Source organism: Hoplias malabaricus, chromosome Y, assembly GCF_029633855.1.
Source record: "Hoplias malabaricus isolate fHopMal1 chromosome Y, fHopMal1.hap1, whole genome shotgun sequence".
NCBI classification, from domain to species: domain Eukaryota; kingdom Metazoa; phylum Chordata; class Actinopteri; order Characiformes; family Erythrinidae; genus Hoplias; species Hoplias malabaricus.
Genome location: NC_089820.1, coordinates 32496910 through 32522374, shown reverse-complemented (window position 1 = coordinate 32522374; position 25465 = coordinate 32496910). Strand labels below are relative to the sequence as shown.

Sequence of the window (25465 nt, the reverse complement as noted above, 5' to 3'; positions counted from 1 at the left end):
CTGCTAAAATTACTCCTGTCCGAACGTCTTGCTTTCAAATCCACCTTAAATGCTTTGGTAGTAGCAGTTAGCTAACGTTACTGTTGCATTACTTAAGGTGGAAGCGAAAAATTTAAACGCTTCTTAACGAACACCAGTCACCGGTCCGAATGTTAAATAATACACCTACATATACTCAGCACAAAATGATTGCTCACACATTAAAATCATGCCCAACATACAGGAAAAACGTTCAGGACGTAAGTTATAACCCAGCATCAGGTAATTTAAGGTGGAAGCGAAAAGTTGCAATACAACACTGAGCTTCTGGGCTAACTCAACTTTAAGAATCAGTAGTTTAAATTTATACAAGCATATAGTTAGCATAAGGGAAAACAGTACAAAATTACTTATCTAACTTACTCAAAATTAATAATACTTACATGAGTTTTTTCCATTTCCCGCGTTGTCATGGCGGCCATTTTTGTTGTGGCTTTACAAATTCCATAACTACCATAATGCTATGCGTGCTAGCTTTAGCAATTAGCTTCGTTTTTGTTTGCAGCAGCAGCAACTTTCAGGGAAAAACTGCATCAGTTTTTGTGTGCGTATCAGGTTTCTTTTTGTGCATGCATCAGTTTTCTTTTTGTGCATTTGCCCTTCAGGGCCACCATACAGCAATAACCTGCACAACTTCTTTTCATGGTATCTATCTAAAAATTACTTTCAGGTGTTTAAAATGAAAAGAGAGAGACAGACTAGAATGTTGTAACAAACAGCACATACCCATCAACAGCCAGATGAAGCCAGATTCCAAAGAATTTTAATATGTCAATCTCTGCACCCAATAATAATAATGATAATAAGTATACAGGGTGGGCAATTTATATGGATACACCTTAATAAAATGGGAATGGTTGGTGATATTAACTTCCAGTTTGTGGCACATTAGTATATGGTGTGCTTGGTTTTAACATAACCTCTTTCATGAGTTATTTTCAAGTTTCTCACCACTTATAAAATGTATTCAAAAGGCTGCCCATTGTGTTGGATTGTCAATGCAACCCTCTTCTCCCACTCTTCACACACTGATATAAACACCGCAGGAGAAATGCTAGCACAGGCTTCCAGTAACCATAGTTTCAGGTGCTGCACATCTCGTATCTTCACAGCATAGACAATTGCCTTCAGATAACCCCAAAGATAAAGGTCTAAGGGGGTCAGATCAGGAGACCTTGGGGGCCATTCAACTGGCCCACAACAACCAATCCACATTCAAGGAAACTGTTCATCTAGGAATGCTCAGACCTGACACCCATAATGTGGCGGTGCACCATCTTGCTGGAAAAACTCAGTGAATGTGCCAGCTTCAGTACATAAAGAGGGAAACACATCATCATGTAGCAATTTTGCATATCCAGTGGCCTTGAGGTTTCCATTGATGAAGAATGGCCCCACTATCTTTTTACCCCATATACCACACCAGACCATCAATTTTTTTATTCCAACAGTCTTGGAGGGATCTGTCCAATGTGGGTTAGTGTCAGACCAATAGCGGTGGTTGTGGTTTTTTCATTAGTGACAGTTTTCATGGGTCCACATTTTGGCAAATCCAACACTGAACCCATTTCACAAAACTTGGCAAGCAGTTTGCTAACTGTAGCATGGGAGATGGGTGATCTCGTAGGGTGTTTTGCATTGAAATCTGCTGCAATGACCTGGTTACAGCGTTCACCGGACATCAACACAATTTTTATCTGCTCCTCATGTGTTAACCTCTGCGACATGTCAATGGCTGTAAACAAAGAGAAATTTGTAAATAACTCATGAAAGAATAAAGTTACGTTAAAACCAAGCACACCATTGTTTTTCTTGTGAAATTCCCAATAAGTTTGATGTGCCCTCTTCCCATTGAAAAAAACAAAAGTTGGATCCAAAATGGCCACCATTTCTGTTATGTCCTCTAATTCCCACATATATTCAGCAAACTCGCTTCACTTTCTATTTATTCAAGCTAAAAGCTAGTGTTGTTACCTTTTGCTGTGTTGTGAAGACAGGTGATGGAAAAGAATCTCCGCAGACACGGTTAAAAGTGTAAATACATCTTTATTTACCAAAACAGTGTCTTACGGGTTCTTAAGGATCCCGTGAGAGTAGTGTTCAATTGAGCGCTCCGATCATCTCTCTCCCATGTCTATTTGTCTCTCTCCCCTCCTGGCTGAGATCCTTTCGTCTATATCGTTCTCTCCTTTCCAAATAAGGCAAACATAGAGAATAGTTTACATTTGCATGCACTTAAGGGAGGGTGTAAAATTGATAGTGTCCTGCCTCACTGACAGCTTATCCTAAACATCCCTTTCTGTAGCGCACATACATATGTTCAGCCATATGCTCTAAAAAACACACTGAACATTTCTTAATACTGTCTTATGAGGCCGTCTGATAAATATACCTCACTAGGTTGACCATACACACATGATTCATACAAGTTAGATATCCATTGTGTATTTTCGAAACAACAGTCAATATAAATATGTTTGCAAAGTGTTTAAGGGTAAATGATATTAGAAATGTATTACTTCTTTCCACCGCACCTTTATCAGAAACGAGAACTGGAGTGTTGCATTGTGTTGTGTTTCGCGGAAAGTGTTGTGTTGAAATATGTTGCCTTGTCAAAATGTGGTGTCGTAGTATACATATACATGTAAAGCTTCCAAATTAAAACAGTACGCTGGATTATTTTGATAGTGAGCTACAGTTCCACTCGGGCAATACAGATTAATCATAAAAAACGCAAGAAAACTTTAAAATATATTTTATGTCTGAGCATGCGCAGAACAAATAAGGAACACAGATAAGTAGGAGGGCGGCACGGTGGCGCAGCAGGTAGCGTTGCGGTCACACAGCTCCAGGGGCCTGGAGGTTGTGGGTTCGATTCCCGCTCCGGGTGACTGTCTGTGAGGAGTTTGTGTGTTCTCCCCGTGTCCGCGTGGGTTTCCTCCGGGTGCTCCGGTTTCCTCCCACAGTCCAAAAACACACGTTGCAGGTGGATTGGCGACTCGAAAGTGTCCGTAGGTGTGAGTGAATGTGTCTGTGTTGCCCTGTGAAGGACTGGTGTCCCCTCCAGGGTGTATTCCCGCCTTGCGCCCGATGATTCCAGGTAGGCTCTGGACCCCCCGCGACCCTAAATTGGATAAGGGGTTACAGATAATGGATGGATAAGTAGCACTACTTGACAGAATATTTCAAATTTCTGAGGGAGTCTGGTCTGAAGACTTTTTTTCTGAAAGAGTTTGGTCTGAAGCCTTTTTTTCCGAGGAAGTTTAGGCTGAGAGTGTTTGGTCTGAGGCCTTTTTTTCCGAGGGCATTTGGTCTGAAGCTTTTTTCTGAGGGAGTTTTGGCTGAGGGAGTTTGGTCTGAAGCCTTTTTTCTGAGGGCATTTGGTCTGAAGCTTTTTTTCCGAGGGAGTTTGCACTGAGGCTGTTTGGTCTGAAGCCTTTTTTTCTAAAGGAGTTTGGTCTGAGACGTCTAAGGATATCCTAAAATGTACACCGTACACTAGCTGTCTTCATATGTAGTCGACAAAGGCATCCCAAGAAACATCCTTACCAGCCAGGATATCCCAGGATTCACTGTGCACCATCAGCAGAGGAGCAAACAGCTGCCAAGAAGTACATTTTTAAATGAAAGTCCATCCATCCATCCATTGTCCTTGTGTTTACCCCGGGGCCTCCTCCCTGTTGGACATGCCCAGAACACCTCACCAGGAAGGCGTCAAGGAGGCATCCGAACCAGATGCCCAAACCACCTCAACTTGCTCCTCTTGATGTGGAGGAGCAGCGGCTCCACACCTAGTCTCTCCCGGATGTCCGAGCTCCTAACTCTATCTCTAAGGGAGAGTCCAGACACCCTGCGGAGAAAACTCATTTCAGCCGCTTGTATCCACGATCTCATTCTTTCAGTCACTACCCAAAGCTTGTGACCATAGGTGAGGGTTGGGACGTAGATTGAACGGTAAATTGAGAGCTTTGCTTTTCTGCTCAGCTCTCTCTTCACCACAACGGACCGGTACAGAGTCTGCATTACTGCAGACGCTGCACTGATCCGCCTGTCAATCTCCGGTTCCATCTTTCCCTCACTCGTGAACAAGTATTTAAACTCCTCCACTTGAGGCAGGATCTCACTTCCAACCTGGAGAGAGCACTCCACCCTTTTCCGACTGAGTACCATGGACTCGGGTGCTGATCCTCATCCCTACCGCTTCACATTCGGCTGCAAACTGGTCCAGCAAGAGCTGTAGGTCCCAGCTCAATGAAGCCAACAAGACCACATCATCTGCAAAAAGCAGACATGGAATCCTGAGACCACCAAACCGGACACCTTCCGCCACTTGGCTACGCAGAGAAATTCTGTCCATAAAAGTTATGAACAGAGCCGGTGACAATGGGTAGCTCTGATGGAGTCCAACTCTGACTGGAACCCAGTCTCACTTACTGCCAGCCATACGAACAAGACTCCTGCTCTGTTTATACACTGACTGGATGGCTCGTAGCAAAGAGCCCAGTATCCCATACTCCCCAAGCCCCCCCAACAGAATACCCCAAGGGACACAGTCGAATGCCTTCTCCAGATCCACAAAACACATGGAGACTGGTTGAGCAAACTCCCATACACCCTCCAGGATCCTAGCGAGGGCGGAATCTGCATTGTTCCTCTTGGACCCGAGGTTCAGTCGACTCTCTGCAAAGACGTGTCAGCCAGGACAGCCCCACAACATCCAGAGCCTTGAGGAAACTGGGGCGAACTTCATCCACCCCCGGGCCCTACAGCCAAGGAGTTTCCCTACCACCTCGGCTACCTCAGCCCCAGTAATAGACGAGCCCCCCGCCCCCCCAGGGTCCCCAAACTCTGCTTCCTCTGCGGAAGACGTGCTGGTGGGATTGAGAAGATCCTTGAAATATTCCTTCCACTGCCTAATGACATCCCCAGTCGTGGTCAACAGTTCCCCACCCCAAGCATATACAGTGTTGGTGAAAACCATTTTCCTTTAAATGAAATTGATGAAATTGTGGACAAACAATAAAGTATTATCTATGTATTCAACCCATTTATCTGTTATTTCTATTTATCTGCATCTCAGGCAGAATATATTGGCACTTATTTCAGTTTATTTATACATTACTTTTATGTGCTATTGGCCTTCTGTTCACAATAGAATGAGAGGTTCCTATTCCAGCTGTTTTAAATGATCAATGGTTATTGCAAAGATTATTTCATTTCATAATTTCAAGGTGCACTTGCAGCTGTCCTGAGAGTGAAAACATGAGACTAAGAAAAGCTCAACATATTGGGTGTGGGACTGCTTTCTCTGCTCAGAAAACCTTTACTCCACTATACATGTTCAAATTTGTCATTTGCTGCTACATTAATGTTTAAAACGTCAGACTGTGCACATTTAATTTTTTATAAACTGTCCAAAAATAAAATGTGGAGGAAAAATGCAATTTGACTAACTTAAAAAAGACAGGAATTGTGCAAGAATTAGGGATTGTTTCCACATGCACAGTACTGAAACTAGAATTATCTCTGAATGACATGATAATAGATAATCATTAAGTTATATATTGGAAATCCTGATTCCCCCTGCTGTTTGATGGGTGAGCATCAAACCTCAACAAATTTTTACTTTCCGCTTTGAAATTTAACTGCTTAATGTCATAAATTAACTATCAATGTGTTATAACTCAGGTGGCAAGTTGGGACAGCAGGTAGTGTCACAGTCACACAGCTCCAGGAATCTGGAGTTTGTGGGTTGAAGTCCCACTCTGTGTGGATTAGCGGTTTCAGACAATGAATTAATGAATGATGATTTATATTAAATTCACAAATATACAATATAACAAATATACATTGTTATTCATGTGTGTATGACATACATGGATAATCTATATATTAAACTCATAGATTGTTCATATATGTCGTTCATGTATGTATGAGATATATGGATGATCTATATTAAATTCATATAGATTGTTCATGTATGTTGTTCATATATGTATGACATATATGGAAGATCTATATTAAATTCATAGATTGTTCATGTATGTATGCATGTATGTATCACATATGTCTGATAATACAGTTATTTAATATGGATTGTATATGTATTTTTTGTGTTATGTTAAACTTATATGACTGACACACACATAAGAATCATCATCTTTTCCACTTGTCCATTGTCAGGAGGCAACAGAGCAAGCAAAGAAGCCCAGACGTCTCTGTCCCTCACAACCTCCACCAATTTCTCTTGGGGGATCCCCAGGAATTCCCAGGCCAGCTGGGAGATATAATCCCTCCAGCGTGTCCTGGGTCTACCCCAGGGCCTCCTTCCAGTTGGAGGTGCTTGGTATACCTCCAGTGGGAGGCGTCCAGGAGGCATACTCCTCAGATGCCCGAAACACCTCAACTGACTCCTTTCAACGTGAAGGAGCAACGACTCCGAGCTCCTCCCTAGTCACTGAGCTCCTCACCCGATCGGAGAAAGCTTATTTCGGCCACTTGTATGTGCAATCTCGCTCTTTTGGTCATTACCCAAAGCTTATGACCATAGGTGAGAGTGGGGATGTAGACTGACCCCACATAGACTTTGCTTTATGGCTCAGCTCTCTCTTCACCACGATGGTCCGGTACAGTGAATGCATTACTGCAGATGCTGCATCTAACCTACAGTCAATCTCACTATCCCTCTTCCCATCACTTGTAAACCAGAACCCAAGATACTTGATCTCCTTAACTTGGGGTAGGTTCTCAACCCCTATATGAAGGGAGCATGCCATCTTTTTCCAGGAGATAACCATGGCCTCAGACTTGGAGGTGCTGATCCACATACTGACTGCTTCACACTCGGCTGCAAACTGCTCAAGTGAACGCTGGAGACCACTGTGCGAAGAAGCCAGAAGAACAACATTGTCCACAAAAAGCAAAGATGCCACCATGAATATCAGGAAAAGGAGTGGAAATAAGGCACAGCCCTGACGGAGTCCAACGTCCACACTGAACAAGCTTGACTTACTGCCAAGGATGTGAACACAACTCAAAATCTAAGAGTACAAGGGCTGTACGGCTCACTGGAACAACCCTGGCACCCCCGTACTCCTGGAGCATCTCCGACAGAATATCTAGGGGAACATGGTCATATGCAAATCCACAAAGCATGTGTAGAGTGGAGTAACAAATTCCCACGCCTCCTCAGTCATCTGTGAAAACGTAAAAAGTTGGTCCATAGTTCCACGGCCAGGATGAAATCCGCATTGTTCTTCCAAAATCCTAGTATCAAATATTGGACAGATTCTCCTTTCCAGCACCTTGGCATAGACTTTCCTAGGGAGACTGAGAAGTGTGATGCCACAATAATTAGCACACATTCTCCGATCCCCTTTTTAAAATATAGGATCCACCACCCCTCTTTGCTAAGCCAAAGGCGTTCCCGAGGTCCATGCAATATATATATGCATGTCATCCAAGACAGCCCCACAATATTGAGTGCCTTCAGTAACTCTGGGCGAAACTCATCCACTCCTGGAGCTTTGTCATTACAAAGCTTTTTAACCACCTCAGTGACTTCAGCCAAGACACCCCAGACACTTCTGGTGCTACCTCCTGCACAGGAGGCATGTGTCTCAGGTTAAGGAGTTCCTCAAAGTGCCCCTTCCAACGCCCAATAATACGCTCAGTCGAGTTCAGAGTTTCACTATCCTTGCTGAGCACAGCTTGTACAGTGTCCCCCCTCCCCTTCCTGAGTTGTCAGAGTGTTTTCCAGAACCTCTCTGAGGCCGCCCGGAGATCATTCTCAATGGCTTCTCCAAACTTCTCCCATGTTTTGGATTTTGCTTCAGCAACTGCCACAGCTGCAGCCTTTGTCACCTGCCTGTACCCATCCGCAGAATCGGAAGTTCCTCGAGCTAGCCAAGCCCAAAAAGCCTCCTTTTTCCACTTGACAGCTTCCCTCACCCCCAGTGTACACCAATGGGTTCTTGGGTTGCTGCCATAACAGGCACCGACAAGCTTCTGACCACAGCTACATGCAGCCACTTCCATGATGGAAGTCCACAACAGTGTCCATTCAGACTCCATTCCCCCTACCTCCTCTAGAACATGTGACAAGTTTTCTCAGAGGTGAGACTTGAAATCCATCTGGACAGAGTCATTTGCCAATTTTTCCCAGCACACCCTCACTATATGTTTGGGTTTAACAGGTCTGTCCGGCAGCTTTACCCGCCATCGGATCCCACTCACCACCAGATGGTGATCGGTTGACAGCTCAGCACCTCTCTTTACCCAAGTGTACAAAACATAAGGCCTCAGGTCAGAAGACATGACCACAAATTCGATCATTGACCTTTGGCCCAGGGTGCTCTTGTACCCAGTACACTTATGAGCAACCTTATGTTCAAACATGGTGTTCCTTATGGACAAACCATGACTAGCACAGAAGACCAACAACATCACACCACTCAGGTTCAGATGAGGCAAGCCATTCCTCCCAATCACTCCTCTCCAGGTTTCCCAGTCATTGCCAACATAAGCATTGAAAATTACCTGCACGAATGCTGAATACCACTGTTTGGTGCATACGCACACACTGCACACAGAAACTGGCAGGAGACAAAGGCTGCAGCTGTGGCAGTTGCTGAAGCAAACTCCAGAGCATGGTTTGGAGAGGCCATGGAGAATGACTTCCGGGTGGCCTCAAAGAGGTCACATACTGTTTGGTGCATACGCACACACAAAGATCAAAGTTTTCCTCTCTGCAAGCCGGAGTTGCATTGAGGCAACCCTCTCATTTACTGGGACAAACTCCAGCTGTACAGCCACCAACTGGGGACTTGTGAGTATACTAACACCTGCCCGGCGCCTCATACCCTGTGCAACTCCTGAGTAGGAGAGAGACCAAACCCTATTGAGGAGTTTGGTTCCAGAGCCCACACTGTGTCTAGAGGTGAGCCCAACTATATCTAGTTGGTATCTCTCAACCTCACACACCAGCTCTGGCTCTTTCCCCCCCAGTGAAGTTACGTTCCACGTACCAAGAACCAGTTTCCGCTGACAACTTCCACAATGCCAGGGGTCCCCTTTGCCCCCACTCTGTGCCCGATGGGCATTGCACTGCACCCCTACTCTAGATCTTGTGGGTGGTGAGCCCACAAGATTCTCCCACGCTGCCATTTCTGGCTGAGCGCGGCGGGGTTACGTGGGCTGCCCGGCCACCAGGCGCTCGCTGTCGGACACTACCCCCAGGCCTGGTTCCAGGGGTAGGACCCGGTAACCCTCTCCTGGGCAGGGTACACTGAGTGCTAATGGTTGTATTCATAGGGATGCTTCTTGGATCATGTTTGTCTGGATCTTCACTCCAGACCTGTTCGCCATGGGAGAACCTACTGGGAGCCAATAGCTCCCGACGACATAGCCCTGGAGGTCATGAGACCACACAGGCCCTTCCACCACGACAAGGTCCAGATCCAGAAAATTGTGAATACCAAAAAATTGTGTTCTTTCACCCCTTCTTTGTATTTCTACATTATACTAATGACAGCATCTCCAAAGAGTCAAGTATAAAGATCCTAAAGTTTCAGGTTTGACACTACCAAGATTCACTAGGATCACAAAATAAACTGACACGATTATAGCTGACCACTCTCATCCTGAAAAACACATCTTCCCTTTTTTAATCAACTTTATTAAAGGAAAATCATCACAGCACAATCATATACATGCATGCATAATACACATAACTTTACCAATTAAAAGTTCAGCAGAGTCCAGGGGAACTTCTTTTTTCCATGGGTATCAATAGTCTGAAATCTTTTCACTTTACAAATAATCTGTTTAAAACAGTTCCTGGAGAAATCTCACATTGCTCAATTATCATTTTACAATGAGTTTTCCAAATATGACTATTAATAATGCATACAATTAACCAAAAGAAATCAGCATCACTTTTAGAAAAGGGCTCATTAAAAACCACACAAGTTATCCTTTTAATATTAATGTCAAATTTTAAACCAAATTTTTTCCAGATGTATTTTGTTCGTGTGCAGTGGAGAAAGAGATGTCCATCTTCATTGCAGTTGACCACAGGACATGTTTTAGTTGTCACATAACAACTCCATATTACAATACATCTAGCTGGTATCCTACTAACAACTAAAAGCCACATCACATCTCTCACATTCATTCATTATCTGTAACCGCTTATCCAGTTCAGAGTCACAGTGGGTCCAGAGCTTACCTGAAATCATTGGATGCTAGGCAAGAATACACCCTGGAGGGGGCACCAGTCCTTCACAGGGCAACACACATAGATTCACTCACACTTTAGAGTTATCAATCCATCTACCATCGCGTGTTTTTAGACAGTGGGAGGAAACCGGAGCACTCCTCACAGACAGTCACCCTGAGCTGGACTTGAACCCACAACCTCCAGGTTCCTGGAGCTGTGTGACTGCGACACTACTTGCTGCACCACAATGCCACCCCACATACATATTCGGAGAAACACACCTTTGCTTCACTCCAGGTCAAGTGTTTAAAATGGTAAAATTCTCCATAACCATTGTTTTGTGATATTTTATATATTGCTTTATTTGATGAGTATTCCCAAGTGTTACATAAGATCTATGTACTTTTCTATGAAATCACCATATGCTTATTTAAAAAACAGAATATTTCGCCTTGCTCGACCCCTCTTTGTATTCCAAATGTTTATTTCCCCAATCTATGTTGCATTTCTAGTAATAGCCTGAGTCACATTTTTACAAAAAGCAATTATTTATTCCCTTCCTAATTCAATTGCCTCCAGGCCACTTTTTGTTAGTTTATATAAAACTGCTTGTGTTTTGACCTATTTGTTGTGTCCCAAATAAAATTTACACACATCTTGTTTAATCTAATTATACATTTGTTATCTGGTGGAAAAACAGTAGCTAGAAATAATATTTTAGATAGGATAAAAGTTTTAATTACTTGGATTCTATTTTTATAATTAGCAATCTTCCATTTCTCTAACTCTGTTTGGATTTCTTGCTCTTTTATATTCCAGTCCCTTTCACTACACCTACAAATTGTTAGGAAATTATTAAACCCAAAATCTTAATTTCTTCCTCAACTTCAAATATATAGACTCACTGGATCACCCTCTCCTATCCAAACGGCCTTGCTTTTATTATTAATTTATTTTGCACCAGCTACTGCTTCATAGGTATTAAAATGTTGCCTAATTATGTCTAATTTAGCTCAATCTTTAATAAATACTGTGACATCGGCTGCATAAGCTGTGATTTTCACTAGCTGATCTGAATTCCTTGAAGTCTTGGTTCACATTTAATCCTGTGCAGTAAAGGGCTGATAGCAAGGACATGGACAACACATCTTCCAGCCCCAGCAATCTGGTAGAAGTGTCAAGGTAATCAAGGCCAACACAAAACAGGCCAACAGTTTACATTAACCACAGTGGATACTACATAAACAGGCCACTTTCCTCAGAAACTGCAAATTTAACACTGTTTATTAACATTTTAAACCCAACACATGAAAAAAATTAAAACACTTGTAATTAAAAAAACGTTGCAAAAATAAATACATTTAATAACAATAACACAAGAATCATGCAACAAACTATACTGTAAAAAGCAAAAACCTACACTGTACCTTTTGTTTTAGTAATGCCGAAAAACTGAGTACATGGAAGCCCAGATCTGTCCTTGCCCCCAAGTGAACTTTTGGTCAGCAGCTGTAATGACACTTTGAGACAAACAGACAAAGTGTAACTAGAATAAGCTAGAAAGCTTTTTATAGACTGATGGGAAAGGAACACTTTAATTTTATCTAGGAAATTATGAAGCATGCTACTGCAAACTTTTAATAGCTGTATTGCTAATGCAAAAACAAGCTTTATAAAAAATTTACTCATACTGGGCACAGGGCTTATTGTTCACTTAATTATGGTTTTTATGTAATGCAGCTAGAAATATACAGTACAAATCACTGTCATTTGATGAACTCAAGCAAATAGATTGTTTAGATTTTTATTACATTTTTAGGTTAACTTTTGTCATATGTTTCCATGTAATTTTCCAATTTGTTGCTTTTCTCGCTCTGTCAGCTTAGGAGAGCTTCTCACAGGTGTTTCCCTTTTTGTTCCATTTTTTTACAATGACAGCCTTCAGCTGTCACATATTATACCCCCATAAATTCCAAATCTACAAAGGGAAATGTCAGTGAGCCTGTATGAGCTGACTCTGTGAGGGTGTGGGATATTTGAGGAACATGCCTTTAATTGGTTTAAGTAGCAGTCACTTGCCATAAATAGAAAAGAATGGTCTCCTTGAATCCTCTGAGGAGGTGTGTATATAAACTGCCCTAGAACTCCCACTCCTTTTGGATTAGGGCCACGTGATTTTGTCCATCTGATCCCCTCTGCACATCCCTCTCTCTCTCTCTCAAGAAAGGTGAGATTCTCTTGATTATTCTATGCCTCATCCCTCTGAAAAGTTTAATAGCTCTTAGGTTTCATGGTGTAAAACATAGACAAGACATTCAGGCATGTACAAAGGAATAGCTATCAATCTATAATGAGATCCAATTACTGATTATTGATATTAACCCAAATGCATCATTAAGACTGAGCTTGCAAATGAGGGGTAAAATGTTCTTAAATGTAGCTGTATTTTACATGTAAGATTTTTTAAATGCCTGTATCACTTTGTATTGTGTGCATATTTCATGATAAATGAAAAGGGTGGCAGGTTGTCACTGCCAGACTGTTTCAGGGTTTCTCGGTCCTGGATTCTATACTCAGTATGGGTCACTATCCATGAAGAGTTTGGTGCATTCTCCCTATGACTTTCCTCATGCATGTGCCCCACAATACAAAAAAAATGTTAGTACATGTGTACATTTACCCATATGTATGATCATTTTAGCAGCTGGGTGAATGTGTGATGCCCTGTGATTGACTGGAACTCTGTCCAGTGTGTGATCCAGTGATGCTTTGATTATCAGTAATAATTGTTCGATTATCAGCAGTAATATAAGTATTTTATGAACAATTATTTATTATGAAGTTATAAGGCCTAGACATTGATTAAGCCTGGAGGAAGTTAGAGTAGCATTAATCCACACTCAGTTAAAAGTACAGTTATTCTTCTAAATATGTGTTCCACTCCAAGGGCTTAGTTTGTTTGTAAATTCAACAAAATTCATATAGACAAACAGCACTCTGGTTGTAGCCAACAGCATATAGGGCTGTACACTAAAAAAAGTTTCTTTTATCAAGGCAACTTTTTTGTACATGAAACAATGTTTGTAATAATGTTTGTAGTAAAGCAATGTTTGTAATTTTTCCTTGAAAAAAAACTGGTTTTCTGACACTCACTGGAAAACCTGTATTTATACTATACCATTTGGACTAAAAATTTTGGAATCGTTTGCCTGGACACATAGTGTTGCGATGCTATCAGGTTGCTACATTGATTCACTGATCTCAGCTGTTATAATTTACTGACTGACCATAAACATTTATGTTCAAAATAGAAACTTTAGGCACAAACAAAATAAATTGGTGTGAGCTAATGTGTGAGTAAACAAAATTATTTAAAATGATTATGAACATTGTCTAATGGTCCATTGCCCTTCAAATTTTGATAGAATATGCAGCTGCAAGGGTCGCCGGGTGGTGCAGCAAGTAGTGTCGCAGTCACACAGTTCCAGGGACCTGGAGATTGTGGGTTCAAGTCCTGCTCTGGGTGTCACTTCATGTGGGTTTCCTCAGGGTGCTCCGGTTTCCTCCCATGGTCCAAAAACACACAATGGTAGGTGGATTGGTGACTCAAAATTTCCATAGTTGTGAGTGAATGAGTTGCCCTGTGAAGTGCCCAGGCTCCCACCACAACCCTGAACTGGATAAGTGGTTACAGATGACGAATGAATGAATACAGCTGCAAAATGATTTAATAATTCATTATCTGTAACTGCTTTTCTAGTTCAGGTTCTCAGCAGGTCCGAAGCTAACCCAGAATCATTGGGCGCAAGGCGGGAACTCACCCTGGAGTCCATCACAGGGTGAAACACACACACGGGGAGAGTACACCAAACTCCTCACAGACAGTCACCCGGAGTGGTATTGGAACTCACTCAGGTCCCTGGAGCTGTATGACTGCGACACTACCTGCTGCACCACCGTGCCGCCCCACATAAAACATATTATATAAAATATATAATATGTATAATTTGTATTTTTTTTTTTTTTACAAATAATCCCAAATTCAGTTTCATTTTAAGCAGTGCTCTAAGCCTCAGAGCAGCTGAGGAAATTCCTGAGGAGGCACAGATGCACTCAGCTGTTCATGTGTGTGTATGTGTGTGGTTGGGTGGTATGAGTGTTTACAGCATGTGTGACATACTTTCAAAATTGCTTTGGACACCTGTTGCACTCCTAGTTATAACACACAGATAGAAAGGGCAACTGTGACCTGTTTTTTTGGCAAATAGTGAACCCACATCCATCTACACTGTTAAACCTTGCCAGAAACTAAACTTATGTTGTCTTCTCCATCATTTTTAATATATTTAAATACATTTTTTAAACCATTTATGAACCTTATTTTAAAGTATTACCATATTTTATTATTTTTTCCTTGTTATATTGCATTTTTTGTCATAGCAGAGTTTTGCTTGTTTAAATAGTAATTTATTTAGTGATGTTTATATATTTATTTATTAAATTATTTCATGTCACATAAGATTTGATTGATGCCTTTCGCCCACTGATTCCAGGTATCCACCACGACCCTGAACTGGATAAGCGATTACAGATAATGAATGAATGATAGATTTGATTGATGGTGCAATACATTACAAACTATTCTATTATTGTATTGTATGTATATCGTGTCTCAAAATTATTGTAATGCTTCACTGACCTGCAACAGTGAGAATAGAGGCTCTGTCACTGCTACTCTAAGATTGCACTGCAGAAACTGCTCTGTGTAGGATTACATCTCATCTCCTGCCACTAACACTTGATTTCAGGACAGTGCTGTAAAAGTAAAGTACACTATTAAAAAAATAGGGGAGTCCAGGAAAAATGTGCCTAGTGATCTTTTAATTGAACTGAAAATTCAAAATATAATATTATTTGCTCTTTCTTATTTTCTCTTTATCCTGTTCTTTATAAAGAAGCGGTCCAAAAAAGGGCCAAGATGTCTGAGTAAGTATTCACTGCTACAAACCACTTCACACATTGAGTAGATTCTCATATATAAATCATGATTACTATAAGAAATATTGTTAAATTATTTATCATAACAATTTACTGCATTCATCATGAAATAACTAAATTAAGTTTTGAATCTGAAATACAAGGTACAATATTAGAAAAGGTTGTTTACATTTATCAATATTAAACCAGCAAAAGCACTTTGGAAAATGACCATTTATTATTACTATTTTTTAGAAATAAACAATAATATGACACCTTTAAATAGTTTTACATATTAATGAGCATGGTTTTTGACTGACTCTATCACAAATTTTATTGTGCATTCCAAAAGGAAGAAGATGACATCGAGTCGTCGGCACCAGCTGAAAGTAAGCTTGTGTGAAGTGTATTAGCTCTTAAATTTCCTCCAAAATGTACACTGGAACTCTATGGATGTGAATTATGAGTTGATGTTCTATGTTTGGTGTTTAATATTTTAAAAAAATGGATTGTGTATATATGTTTTCAGAGCTTGATGCTCCAGATTGCTCAGGGGCTTCTGGTGGCTGAGGCTGCTGAGGCACAGCAAGAGAAACAGAAATACTTGGAGGAGAACTGCCCTGAGCTCTCACTGCCTGGATCAATACAGGAATTACAGGTATACACACTCTCTCTCTCATACACACACACACACAAATGTAGAACTAAATTAGAAAAAAAGTCAAGACCGTATGTGAAATACAGAGCCTTGGTTGTCATAATTTGTGTTTTTTCATGAGACACAAAGCATTTTATGTGATTATATACCCCACTATCATAACATATCATGTAATCCCTCCTTGGTGGAGTTATTTTCTAAAATAAATATTATTATCTAACAAATTACTAGTTATTTAAGGTATAAGTATGTTACATATGTAAAAAATGTGTAAATTAAATATAGTGGAAACAGGAACATCTATTTAATTTATGTTGTTACTGAGCAATTTCCAACCACTGTGTTACATCACACATTTTAACAACACTCAGTGAGGATTTGGGAACTGAGGACACTAATTGTTGAAGCTTTGTAAGTGGAATTCTTTCCCATACTTGCTTGATGTACAACTTCAGTGGCTCAACACTCCGGGGTCTCTGTTGTCGTATTTTGCGCTTCATATTTTCAATGGAAGACAAGTCTAGGGCAGGTCTCTTTTACTACAAAGCCATGCTGTTGTAACACGTGCAGAATGTGGGTTGGCATTGTCTTGCTAAAATAAGCAGGGACGTCCCTGAAAAAGACATTGCTTGGATGGCAGCATATATTGCTCCAAAACCTGTATGTACCTTTCAGCATTAATGGTGCCTTCACAGATGTGCATTAACTCACCCCCATACCAGAGATGCCAGCTTTTGAACTTTGCCCTGATTACAACCCAGACAGTCCTTTTCCTCTTTGGCCTGGAGGACACCACGTCCATGATTTCCAAAAACAATTTGAAATATGGATTCATCAGACCACAGAACTGTTTTCCACTTAGTTAGTCATTTCAGATGAGTTCAGGCCCAAAGAAGCCAGCGGCATTTCTGGGTGTTGTTGATATATGGCTTCGCTTTGCATGGTAGAGTTTTAATTTGCACTTGTAGATGGTGCGACAAACCGTGTTCACTTACAATGGTTTCTGAAGTGTGCCTGAGCCTATGTGGTAAGATCTATTACTAAATGAAGTCAATTTTTAATGCAGTGCCACCTGAGGGATCGAAGGTTATGGGCATTTAATGTTGGCTTTCAGCTTTGCCGCTTAATAGCAGAGATTTCTCCAGATTCTCTGAATCTTTTGATGATATTATGGAGTGTAGATGATCCTGAATGAATTTAGATCCCTAAATTCCTTGCAATTGTACATTGAGAAACGTTGTTGGATGATTGGCTCATGCAAATGTTCACAAAGTGGTGAACCTTGCCCCATCCTTGCTTGTGAATGAATGAGCCCTTCTGGCATATTCCCTGTATACTCAATCATGACCCTCACCTGTTTCCAATTTTCAACCTTTTTTTTTAGCATTCCTCAACTTTCAGTCTTTTGTTGACCCTGTCCCAACTCTTTTGGAACATGTTGCAGACCTCAAATTCAAAATGAGTGAATATTTGCAAAAAACAACAAAGCATATCCATTTGAACATTAAATATCTTGTCTTTGTAGCAGAGGCGATTGCTCTAAGACTGCAAGGGAAGCTCAGCTTCCCCTAAAATGTAAAAAAATAAGTGATCAAATATATACTGTTGTGTGTACATGTCATTGAATAAATATGCACTACAACGCGCTCAACTTTTGTTCAGAATCAGCTTCTTATCACTGGTAAAGACTTTCCTTTCAATCATTCCCGCAGTTTCACAGTGATTTAAACAGTGTGGACTCTGAGCATCCATAGAGTTCAATAGCGAAGCAGCGAACCAAGACGAGCCATTGGATAAATGCTGAGCTTTGTCCCGCCCATCTGATGCTCATCGTCTCTGGGGGTCTATGGGGCAGTGGGCTGGCCTCGGCTGGCCCGGACGCTCAGCTTCTGCATGATGATTGGATGATCTGTCTGAGGCTGAATCCCATTTTGATTGACAGCGAAATGAGCAAATCAGCGATCCTTTGGTGTAAAGACCCGTGGGAGCACAGGCGGACACACTTGACATGGGCCAAGGCCGTTTATGCAGCCTAGCTCTGCTGGCCATTGAGAGGACACTAGTCAGGTCCGTGGAAAAGATGCCTTGTTGGTACGACAGGGTCACAGATCATTTTCTTAAAAAGGAACGGAGGGTAGAATTTACGTATAAATAAACCGACACATTTTATGGTGTAGGCCGAAATTGAGCTTCCCCTCCTTGAAAGACCAGCATCCGCCACTGCTTTGTAGTGTATTAAATTTAATATAGGTTGAAAAAATCCTTTTGATCTTCTTCTCCAGTCCTTCTACATGTGTACTGGGACAAGGTCAGCAGCCAGGTGAGTCTTGGCAACAGTCCATGTTGATAGAGCCATGCTTTAAACTTCCCTGGGAGCCCTGATTATTCGATCCACCTTAGCTATTTCTCTGTCTGCTTTCCAAGGCACTTGACTGGATTCTCCGATTGACTGGAGGTTGTCTAATGAATACTTCAATTTTTGGACCCTGGCAAAGGAGATGGGGGAAACTGTGTAGCCAAATTCTATACCCATTTCAAGAATTTGTCACTGAGTTGTAAACTGTTCTGTCTTGAATCATAACTGGATTCTGCAAAAGTAGTTGGTGATTATTTTCTTGATGTGCTGAGGGATGTGGTAGTGGGCTAATGCTGCATGGATGAGAGCATGAGGGATAGATCCATAGGCATTGACCATGTCCAGCCAGACAACAGTCAGGTTGCCTCCACAGGTTTTGGCCTCATGGATCATCTGACTGAGAACACTGATGTTCTCTCTACGCATCTATGACAGATAGCTAACACAGAATCCAGAGAAAGTTGAACACAGGGATGTTAAAGTTCTTTACTGAGTCCTTTTCTCTTCTTTATAATTTATTTATTTGTTCATTCGTGTAAACTGAAAGGAGATCAAATATACATTGCTTTGATTACAGACTACTCTCAACAAAGTACATAAGAATTTCAGCTGGTTACAGATAGCTTGCATTTAGTTTAATGAACTGCATTTAGATTATCTAAGCATTTTAGCTTTACTACATGAACAACTGTTCCTTATCTTTTTCTCCAAAATATGATATACAACATATGTATTTACTTATTACAGAAACTATGAAATAATTAACTTACAAGCATAGGCTTTCCAAGGCACAACAAAAGGAAATGGAGAAGAAGCTCTCTGTCTACCCGCATGGAGAGATTTCTGACTACTGAATATTTTGAAGTTCTTCTGACCATTTGTGCGGCTTTGAAGTATTGCTAAATATTCACATTTCCATCTGTTCCAAAAGATGTTTGCAAGGTGCTGCACCTGTCTCCATTGTTGTCTATGAATATTTAATTCTTTGAAGTCTCCTGGAGGTGGAAGTAGGGTGCAAGTCTTCTGAGTAAGCAGCATAGCCGGTGTCAACAAGAAAGGTGATTCTGGGTCAGTCAAGATGGGGGTAAGAGGTGTTGAGTTAATGATTCCTGTGACCTCTGCTATCAAGGTGGCCAACATATGTGTCAAGCGAGAAGGACTGGTCTGCTGCAGCATGGAGTCTAGAATGCGTCCATCATTCGCTCCCAGACTCCTACCATATGGGACGCATGAGGTGGATTAAAGACCCATGAACAACCTTCCTCACTAAGGTATCTCTTTACTTTGGATTCATGAGGATTGGTCAGTATGATCTCCAACTCTTTACAAACTCCTATGAAGTTAGACCCGCAGTCTGAGTGGATCTGCTTAGCAGGACCCCGTAGAGCAAAGAACCTTCTCAGGGCATTTATGAAGGTGGAGGAGTCCATGCAGTCAATCAACTCGATGTGTATAGCACGAGTGCTCAAGCAAGTGAAAAGAACAGCCCATCTCTTACTTAGAGCTCGTCCTCCTCATGTACGCCTGGCAACCACCGTCCAAGGTCCAAACACATCCAGACCGATGTATGTTCAGTGGTTAGGCGATCAGCAGGTAAGTCCGCCATCTTCTGTTCAATGGCTCTACCACGAAGCCTATTGCATGTTACACATTTGTGAACAATGCTGTTATGCTCCTAACACCCACAATCCAGTAGCCTGCAGAGCGAACAGCAGCTTCTGTGAGTACACGGCCGTGATGCTTGACTCGACTGTGGTAGTGATCTACAAGAAGTTTTGCTACATGACTGTTCCCTGGAATTATCACAGGAAACTTCTCTTTGAAGTCCAGGACAGAGAGTTTAAGTCGACCTCCTATCATGAGAAGTTCTTCATCATCCTGATAAGGGTTCAGTTTTCTCAGTGCACTGTTCCTTGGCATGCCTTTTCCTTTATCAATACAGTCAAGCTCCTCTTTGTATGCTTCCTGCTGCACACACTTGATAATAACTGTTTATGTTTGTGACAGTTCTTCAACTGTGCGTGGACTTGTGCAGTAGTGCCATGATTTGCAGGATGTTCTCTGATTTTCTGTTGCCTTTTATGACTGAACAATGTGTATGAGAGAAGCAACAGTTCTAAATAATAGTTCTAGCATTAAAACAGTTATTTTAATGAACTGCATTTAGCTTATCCTAGCATTTTACCTTTACTACATGAACAACTGTTCCTTATGTTTTTCTCCAAAATAATATATACAACATATGTATTTACTTATTACAGAAACTATGAAATAATTAACTTACAAGCATAGGCTTTCCAAGGCACAACAAAAGGAAATGGAGCAGAAGCTCTCTGTCTAACCGCATGAAGGGATTTCTGACTACTGCAGACTTTTCCTGATTAGCTATTAACATTAGAGTCACATGGTCTAAATTAACCAATAAGAAAATAGTAGGAGTTAAATTATTTTACAACAAACCACCACAAGGTGGCATGAGTAGACAGTGCCATGACAGCTGTTTTTTTTTTAAAGGTTTTAAGGGTTATTTGAAGTGGTCATTTATTTAATGTGGATGTCTAAATGAAATGGCACTTAATGTGGAATTTTGTAATGTGCTGGTCAAAATATATTAGCGGTCCTTTTAAGTGTAACGCCCTATCTTGTGTTGTCTGTTTCCCTACCATGTGCTCTGTCAGCACATGGCTCTATGTTTGTTTTGGTCCCTTGTCTCCGCATTAGCTCTGCCCTCTCATCAGTGTCTCCACCTGTGTCTCTTTTGAAATCCTGCCCCCTTGTTATCTGTCTCAAGTGTCCTTGTATGTGTATGTATACCCCTTAGTTTCAGTGCTTCTAGATTTGGTGTTGTGTGTGGAAATGTGTTTCACTGCTGTTTCCTGTCTGTCCAAGTCTTAGTTTGTTTCTGTCTAGTCCGGTTCAGTTTAATGTAGTTAGAGTTTTTGCCTCTTTGCCTCCATTTATTTAAGGTGGAAGTCTAAATAAAATAGCAATTTTTTAAATATGGAATTTTTTAAGATGGAATTTTCTAAATGCAGTGGTCATTTATTTGAGGTGGAAGTCTAAATAAAATGGCCACTTTTTTTTTTACTGTGGAATTGTAATTAAAATGGTGGTCACAATATATTGGCAGTCTTTTTAAGCTGGTGGTATTATAAGGGTAGTATTGGATTGACTGTTCCACAATTTTAAACTCAAAACTATTAACTATAAGCTGACGTTGCAACGATGTTAGCAGTATGTGACAAGCCAAATTTAAAGTTCATTCACAAACATTCCCCCTCTAGTTAATTTGGCTTGTCAAATTAACTGTTCTTCTTTTTCTTATTATAATTATACCTAAGTTTTTATTCTACATGAATTTTTATAAACATTTTCACAGGTCACAAAATGTATTGTTTTTAGTGTATTTCCCAAGTGCTGTTAATTAGAGCAAAGACATTTTAACACAACTTTTTCAAACATCCCAGTTGAATGATTACATCATTTTTCTTTGTCCACAGAAATTCAATTATTTCACAAAAAAACAAAAATGACCATGGTCAGAATTATTAGCTATTATTAACAGCCTATAGTCTTTTGCTGTAGTTTTCAACAAGTCTCTGACACATCTCCTGAGGAATCCCAGACTATTCTTCTTTGGCAAATCTCTCAAGCTCCTCCAGATTTAATGGCCTTCTGGCATGAAGCTTCTTCTTCAGTTCACCCCACAGATTTTCAGTGGGATTGAAGTCAGGGCTTTGTGCAGGCCAGTCAAAAATGTTCACTTTAGTCTTCTGGAGGTAGTCCTTCAATAGGAACTATGTATGTTTTGGGTTGTCGTCATTTTGAAAGAGAAAGCAATGACCAAGGCCAAGTTTTGCTGCTAACTGCTTAAGGTCTTCTTTTAAAATCTTAACATATCCTTCTTTCTTCATGATTCTTTCCACCTTGACAAAATTTCCAGGTCCAAATCCATTGAAGCATCTCCACAGCATAATACCACTGTGTTTCACTGTGGGGATGGTGTTCTTTGGGTTATATGCCTCTCACTTTTTCCTCCAAACATGTCTATATGGCCAAAGAGCTCTAGTTTTGTCTGATCTGACCAAAGGATATACTTCCAGTATGCATAATCTTTCTCCAGGTTGTTCTTGGTGTACTTCAGTCTGGCTCTAAGGTGTCTGTAGAAGTGGAGTTTTTCTTGTTCTGCAACCTTGCAATTCATTCCTGTGCAGGGATCTAGTGATTGTATTTTTTGAGACAACAGTTCCTGACTTGTCTAATTCATTTACTCGTGTCTTGGAAGTTGTTCTGTGGCCTTTAGACATATCTCTGATTAGTTTTCTTTCCAGGGTTTTTGAAATCTTATGCTTCCTACCCGCTACCAAGCTGGTTCTCTATTGTTTGGCTCTCATTAAATTTCTTGATAATACTTCTCACCCTAGTTCTTGACACTTGGAAACACTGTGATAACATTGTATATCCTTCTCCTGCTTTGTAAGCATCAATGAGTCTTTTTCTTAAGTCTGATTCCTTTTGTTTTTGGCATGATGCTCTCTCAAGTGACAGCTCAAGCTCTTACTGAAGCTTTTATACTGTATATAAGATGATCCTCAACTTTGACTTGATTTAACAAGCTTTCATCATCACAAAGTTAAAGCAAATAATTGCACAGCAGTGGCTCAATAAAAAGGTTAAGGGGACTAATAATATTGACCCTAGTGATTTTTGTTTCCTTTGAAATATTTCTGCTATAGTATGCACATAAATATTATTTATGCTTTCTAAAGAAAATAAATATGTATAGAAATGCTATGTCAAAATATCCTTGCTTATGACTTAGGGAAATTTTGAATTTCAAATTCAAATTTTGAAATTCAAAGTTTGTTCTAGTTCATTTTGTGCCTTGTATATGATCAAATTAGAGCTGCAATATCTGATCACATTTATAAGTATCCGTCTGATGATTTGTTTTTAATGTACATTAAAAATAATTTTCACAGTTTTGTTCTCAGTTGTGTTAAAGTGTATTGGAATGGTTGTTGAAATTGAAGCCCCATCTAAAATATTTTTCACCAGAAACCACTGTAAATGTATAAACCTTTCTATTCTGATTGAGCTATTAGTAGGATTATTAATGGATTATCAGACTGCATCTTAATGTGGCTATTGACATCATTTTTCTGTTTTCAGGATCTGTGTCGGAAATTACACCAGCAGATTGATCTTGTGGATGAGCAAAGGTATGACATGGAGAGCAAAGTGGCCAAATCCAACAAAGAGGTGATGCAATTTAACACATTTACAGATAGGCACACATTTTCAAATATCAATAAATGTTTACTGAGGCCACTTTGCTCTATTTTCTCCCTGTGTAGGTTGATGATCTGAAACTGAAAGTGCAGGACCTGAAAGGCAAATTTAAGAAGCCTGTTCTGAAGAAAGTGCGCATGTCTGCAGATGCTATGCTGCAGGCCCTGCTTGGCTCCAAGCATAAAGTTTCCATGGACCTGAGGGCCAACCTCAAGCAAGTCAAGAAGGAGACAAAGGATGAGGTGGGTTTTATACATAACATGCTTGCTATAATCTGAAAATATTAACTGTTCTTCGCTGCAAATAAGATTTGACCCAAGAGAAATGGGTCAGAAATAGCTTGAAATGAAAGACTTTACATTGAATTACTATAAATATTTTTATTAATTCTTCAAAAAATTACCATTTTGGAATTTAGGGTGTTTTTTTTTTGGCAGCGGTGATATGTAATATAATATAATCAAACAAGCTATATGCAACAAAGCTTCATATTTATTTTGTTAAATGAAATTTGTAATTGAATATTTGTAAGGGTATCATGGTGGCGCAGCAGGTAGTGTCATTGTCACATAGCTCCAGGGATCTGGGGTTTTGTGTTCGAGCACTGCTCCGGGTGACTATCTGTGAGGAGTTTGTTCTCCCTGTGTCCCCGTGGGTTTCCTCCATGTGCTCCGGTTTCCTCCCATGGTCCAAAAACACATTGGAAGATGGATTGGCGATTCAAAAGTGTCTGTAGGTGTGGGAGTGAGTGAATGTGTGAGTGTGTGTCACCCTGTGAAGGACTGGCGCCCCCTTCAGGGTGTGTTGCCGCCTTGCACCCAGATTCCAGGTAGGCTCTGAACCCATCCCGACCCTGAAATAGATAAGCAGACAATAAATGAATGAATGAATGAACACTATTTGTAAACCATATAGTTACATACAACTTTTTGAAATACACTGTGAGCATCTCACATGTTGGAAATTGCAGTTAAAGGGGAATTCTACTCTTTTCTTGCCATGTGTGGTTCCTATCACCACCACTGTAAACAATTTTGACACAGTAAATATTCCTTGAATTCTATGGTTCCTATAAAACAACACATTCAAATTTTGTGACATAAATATGTAGAAAAATTGGGTAAAAAAAGAATATATGTGGAACAATTACTGTGATTACAAATAATGAATCACAGTAAATTTAATTTAATAAGCTGCGACCTGGGAAAAAGACACACATTACAGGTTCTTGTATACACCTAAAATGTAGCCTTTTTTTGGGTGATGAGTTTACACTTAAGACTTACATGGGGTCATGTTCTGATCCAAAATTCATGATTTTGCTGCCCCTACAGGAAAAAGAATGTGTGGGAGACTGGCGTAAGAACATTGAGGATAAGGCTGGCATGGACGGCAGGAAGAAGATGTTTGAGTCAGAGGCATAAATGACATTAAATAATGTGTTTGTTTACTTTGGGTTCTGACACTTTCTCTCTTCTGCTTCTGACAGAGATTTCTCTGTGTGGTTTGCCCTTAAAATTATTCAAAGGTTGCTGTGAAATGTTAAACAAGGTTTAAAATCAACAGGTTCTGAATGGTTCTTGTCAAAAATGGTTCTAGTCAAAACTTGTGTAAAGACACAGAGCAAAGAAGGTGTTTTACTGATTTATTTATTTATTTCACACTTAAATTCATACCCCCCAAACTTTTGGCTCATTTGAAGTTCAAATGAATTGAAGAATACAAAATAACAAATAATTTTGGTTTTCTCAGAAAAAATATATAAAAACATTTTTCAGAAACAAATATTTTAATTCTGTATTTGTTTAAAATTACAAAACACAATCAAGTTGTGAAAATATTGGAAATCTTTTCTTTGTAATATTGTCAGTTAAATAAACGTTCAAGAGAACTACAAACACACATTAGATTCTTGTTTTTATTG

General features: G+C 40.2%; 1 protein-coding gene across 4 annotated transcripts; it reads left to right on the top strand.

The window, feature by feature from the left end:
- The first annotated feature begins 529 nt into the window (after window positions 1-529).
- On the top strand, window positions 530-25287 carry LOC136678237 (troponin I, fast skeletal muscle-like). Of its 4 annotated transcripts, none has more exons than XM_066656207.1 (7): window positions 530-583; window positions 15214-15244; window positions 15588-15624; window positions 15765-15893; window positions 23422-23511; window positions 23607-23783; window positions 24876-25287. In XM_066656207.1, the coding sequence occupies exons 2-7, from the start codon at window positions 15237-15239 to the stop codon at window positions 24963-24965; spliced, it is 531 nt and encodes a 176-aa protein (XP_066512304.1). In that variant the 5' UTR covers window positions 530-583; window positions 15214-15236; the 3' UTR covers window positions 24966-25287. The 4 variants fall into 4 exon arrangements, with proteins under 4 accessions (XP_066512304.1, XP_066512302.1, XP_066512305.1 ...); XM_066656205.1 differs by having other exon boundaries at window positions 556-684; XM_066656208.1 differs by lacking the exon at window positions 530-583 and adding an exon at window positions 12380-12485 and having other exon boundaries at window positions 15217-15244.
- Window positions 25288-25465: the final 178 nt, after the last annotated feature.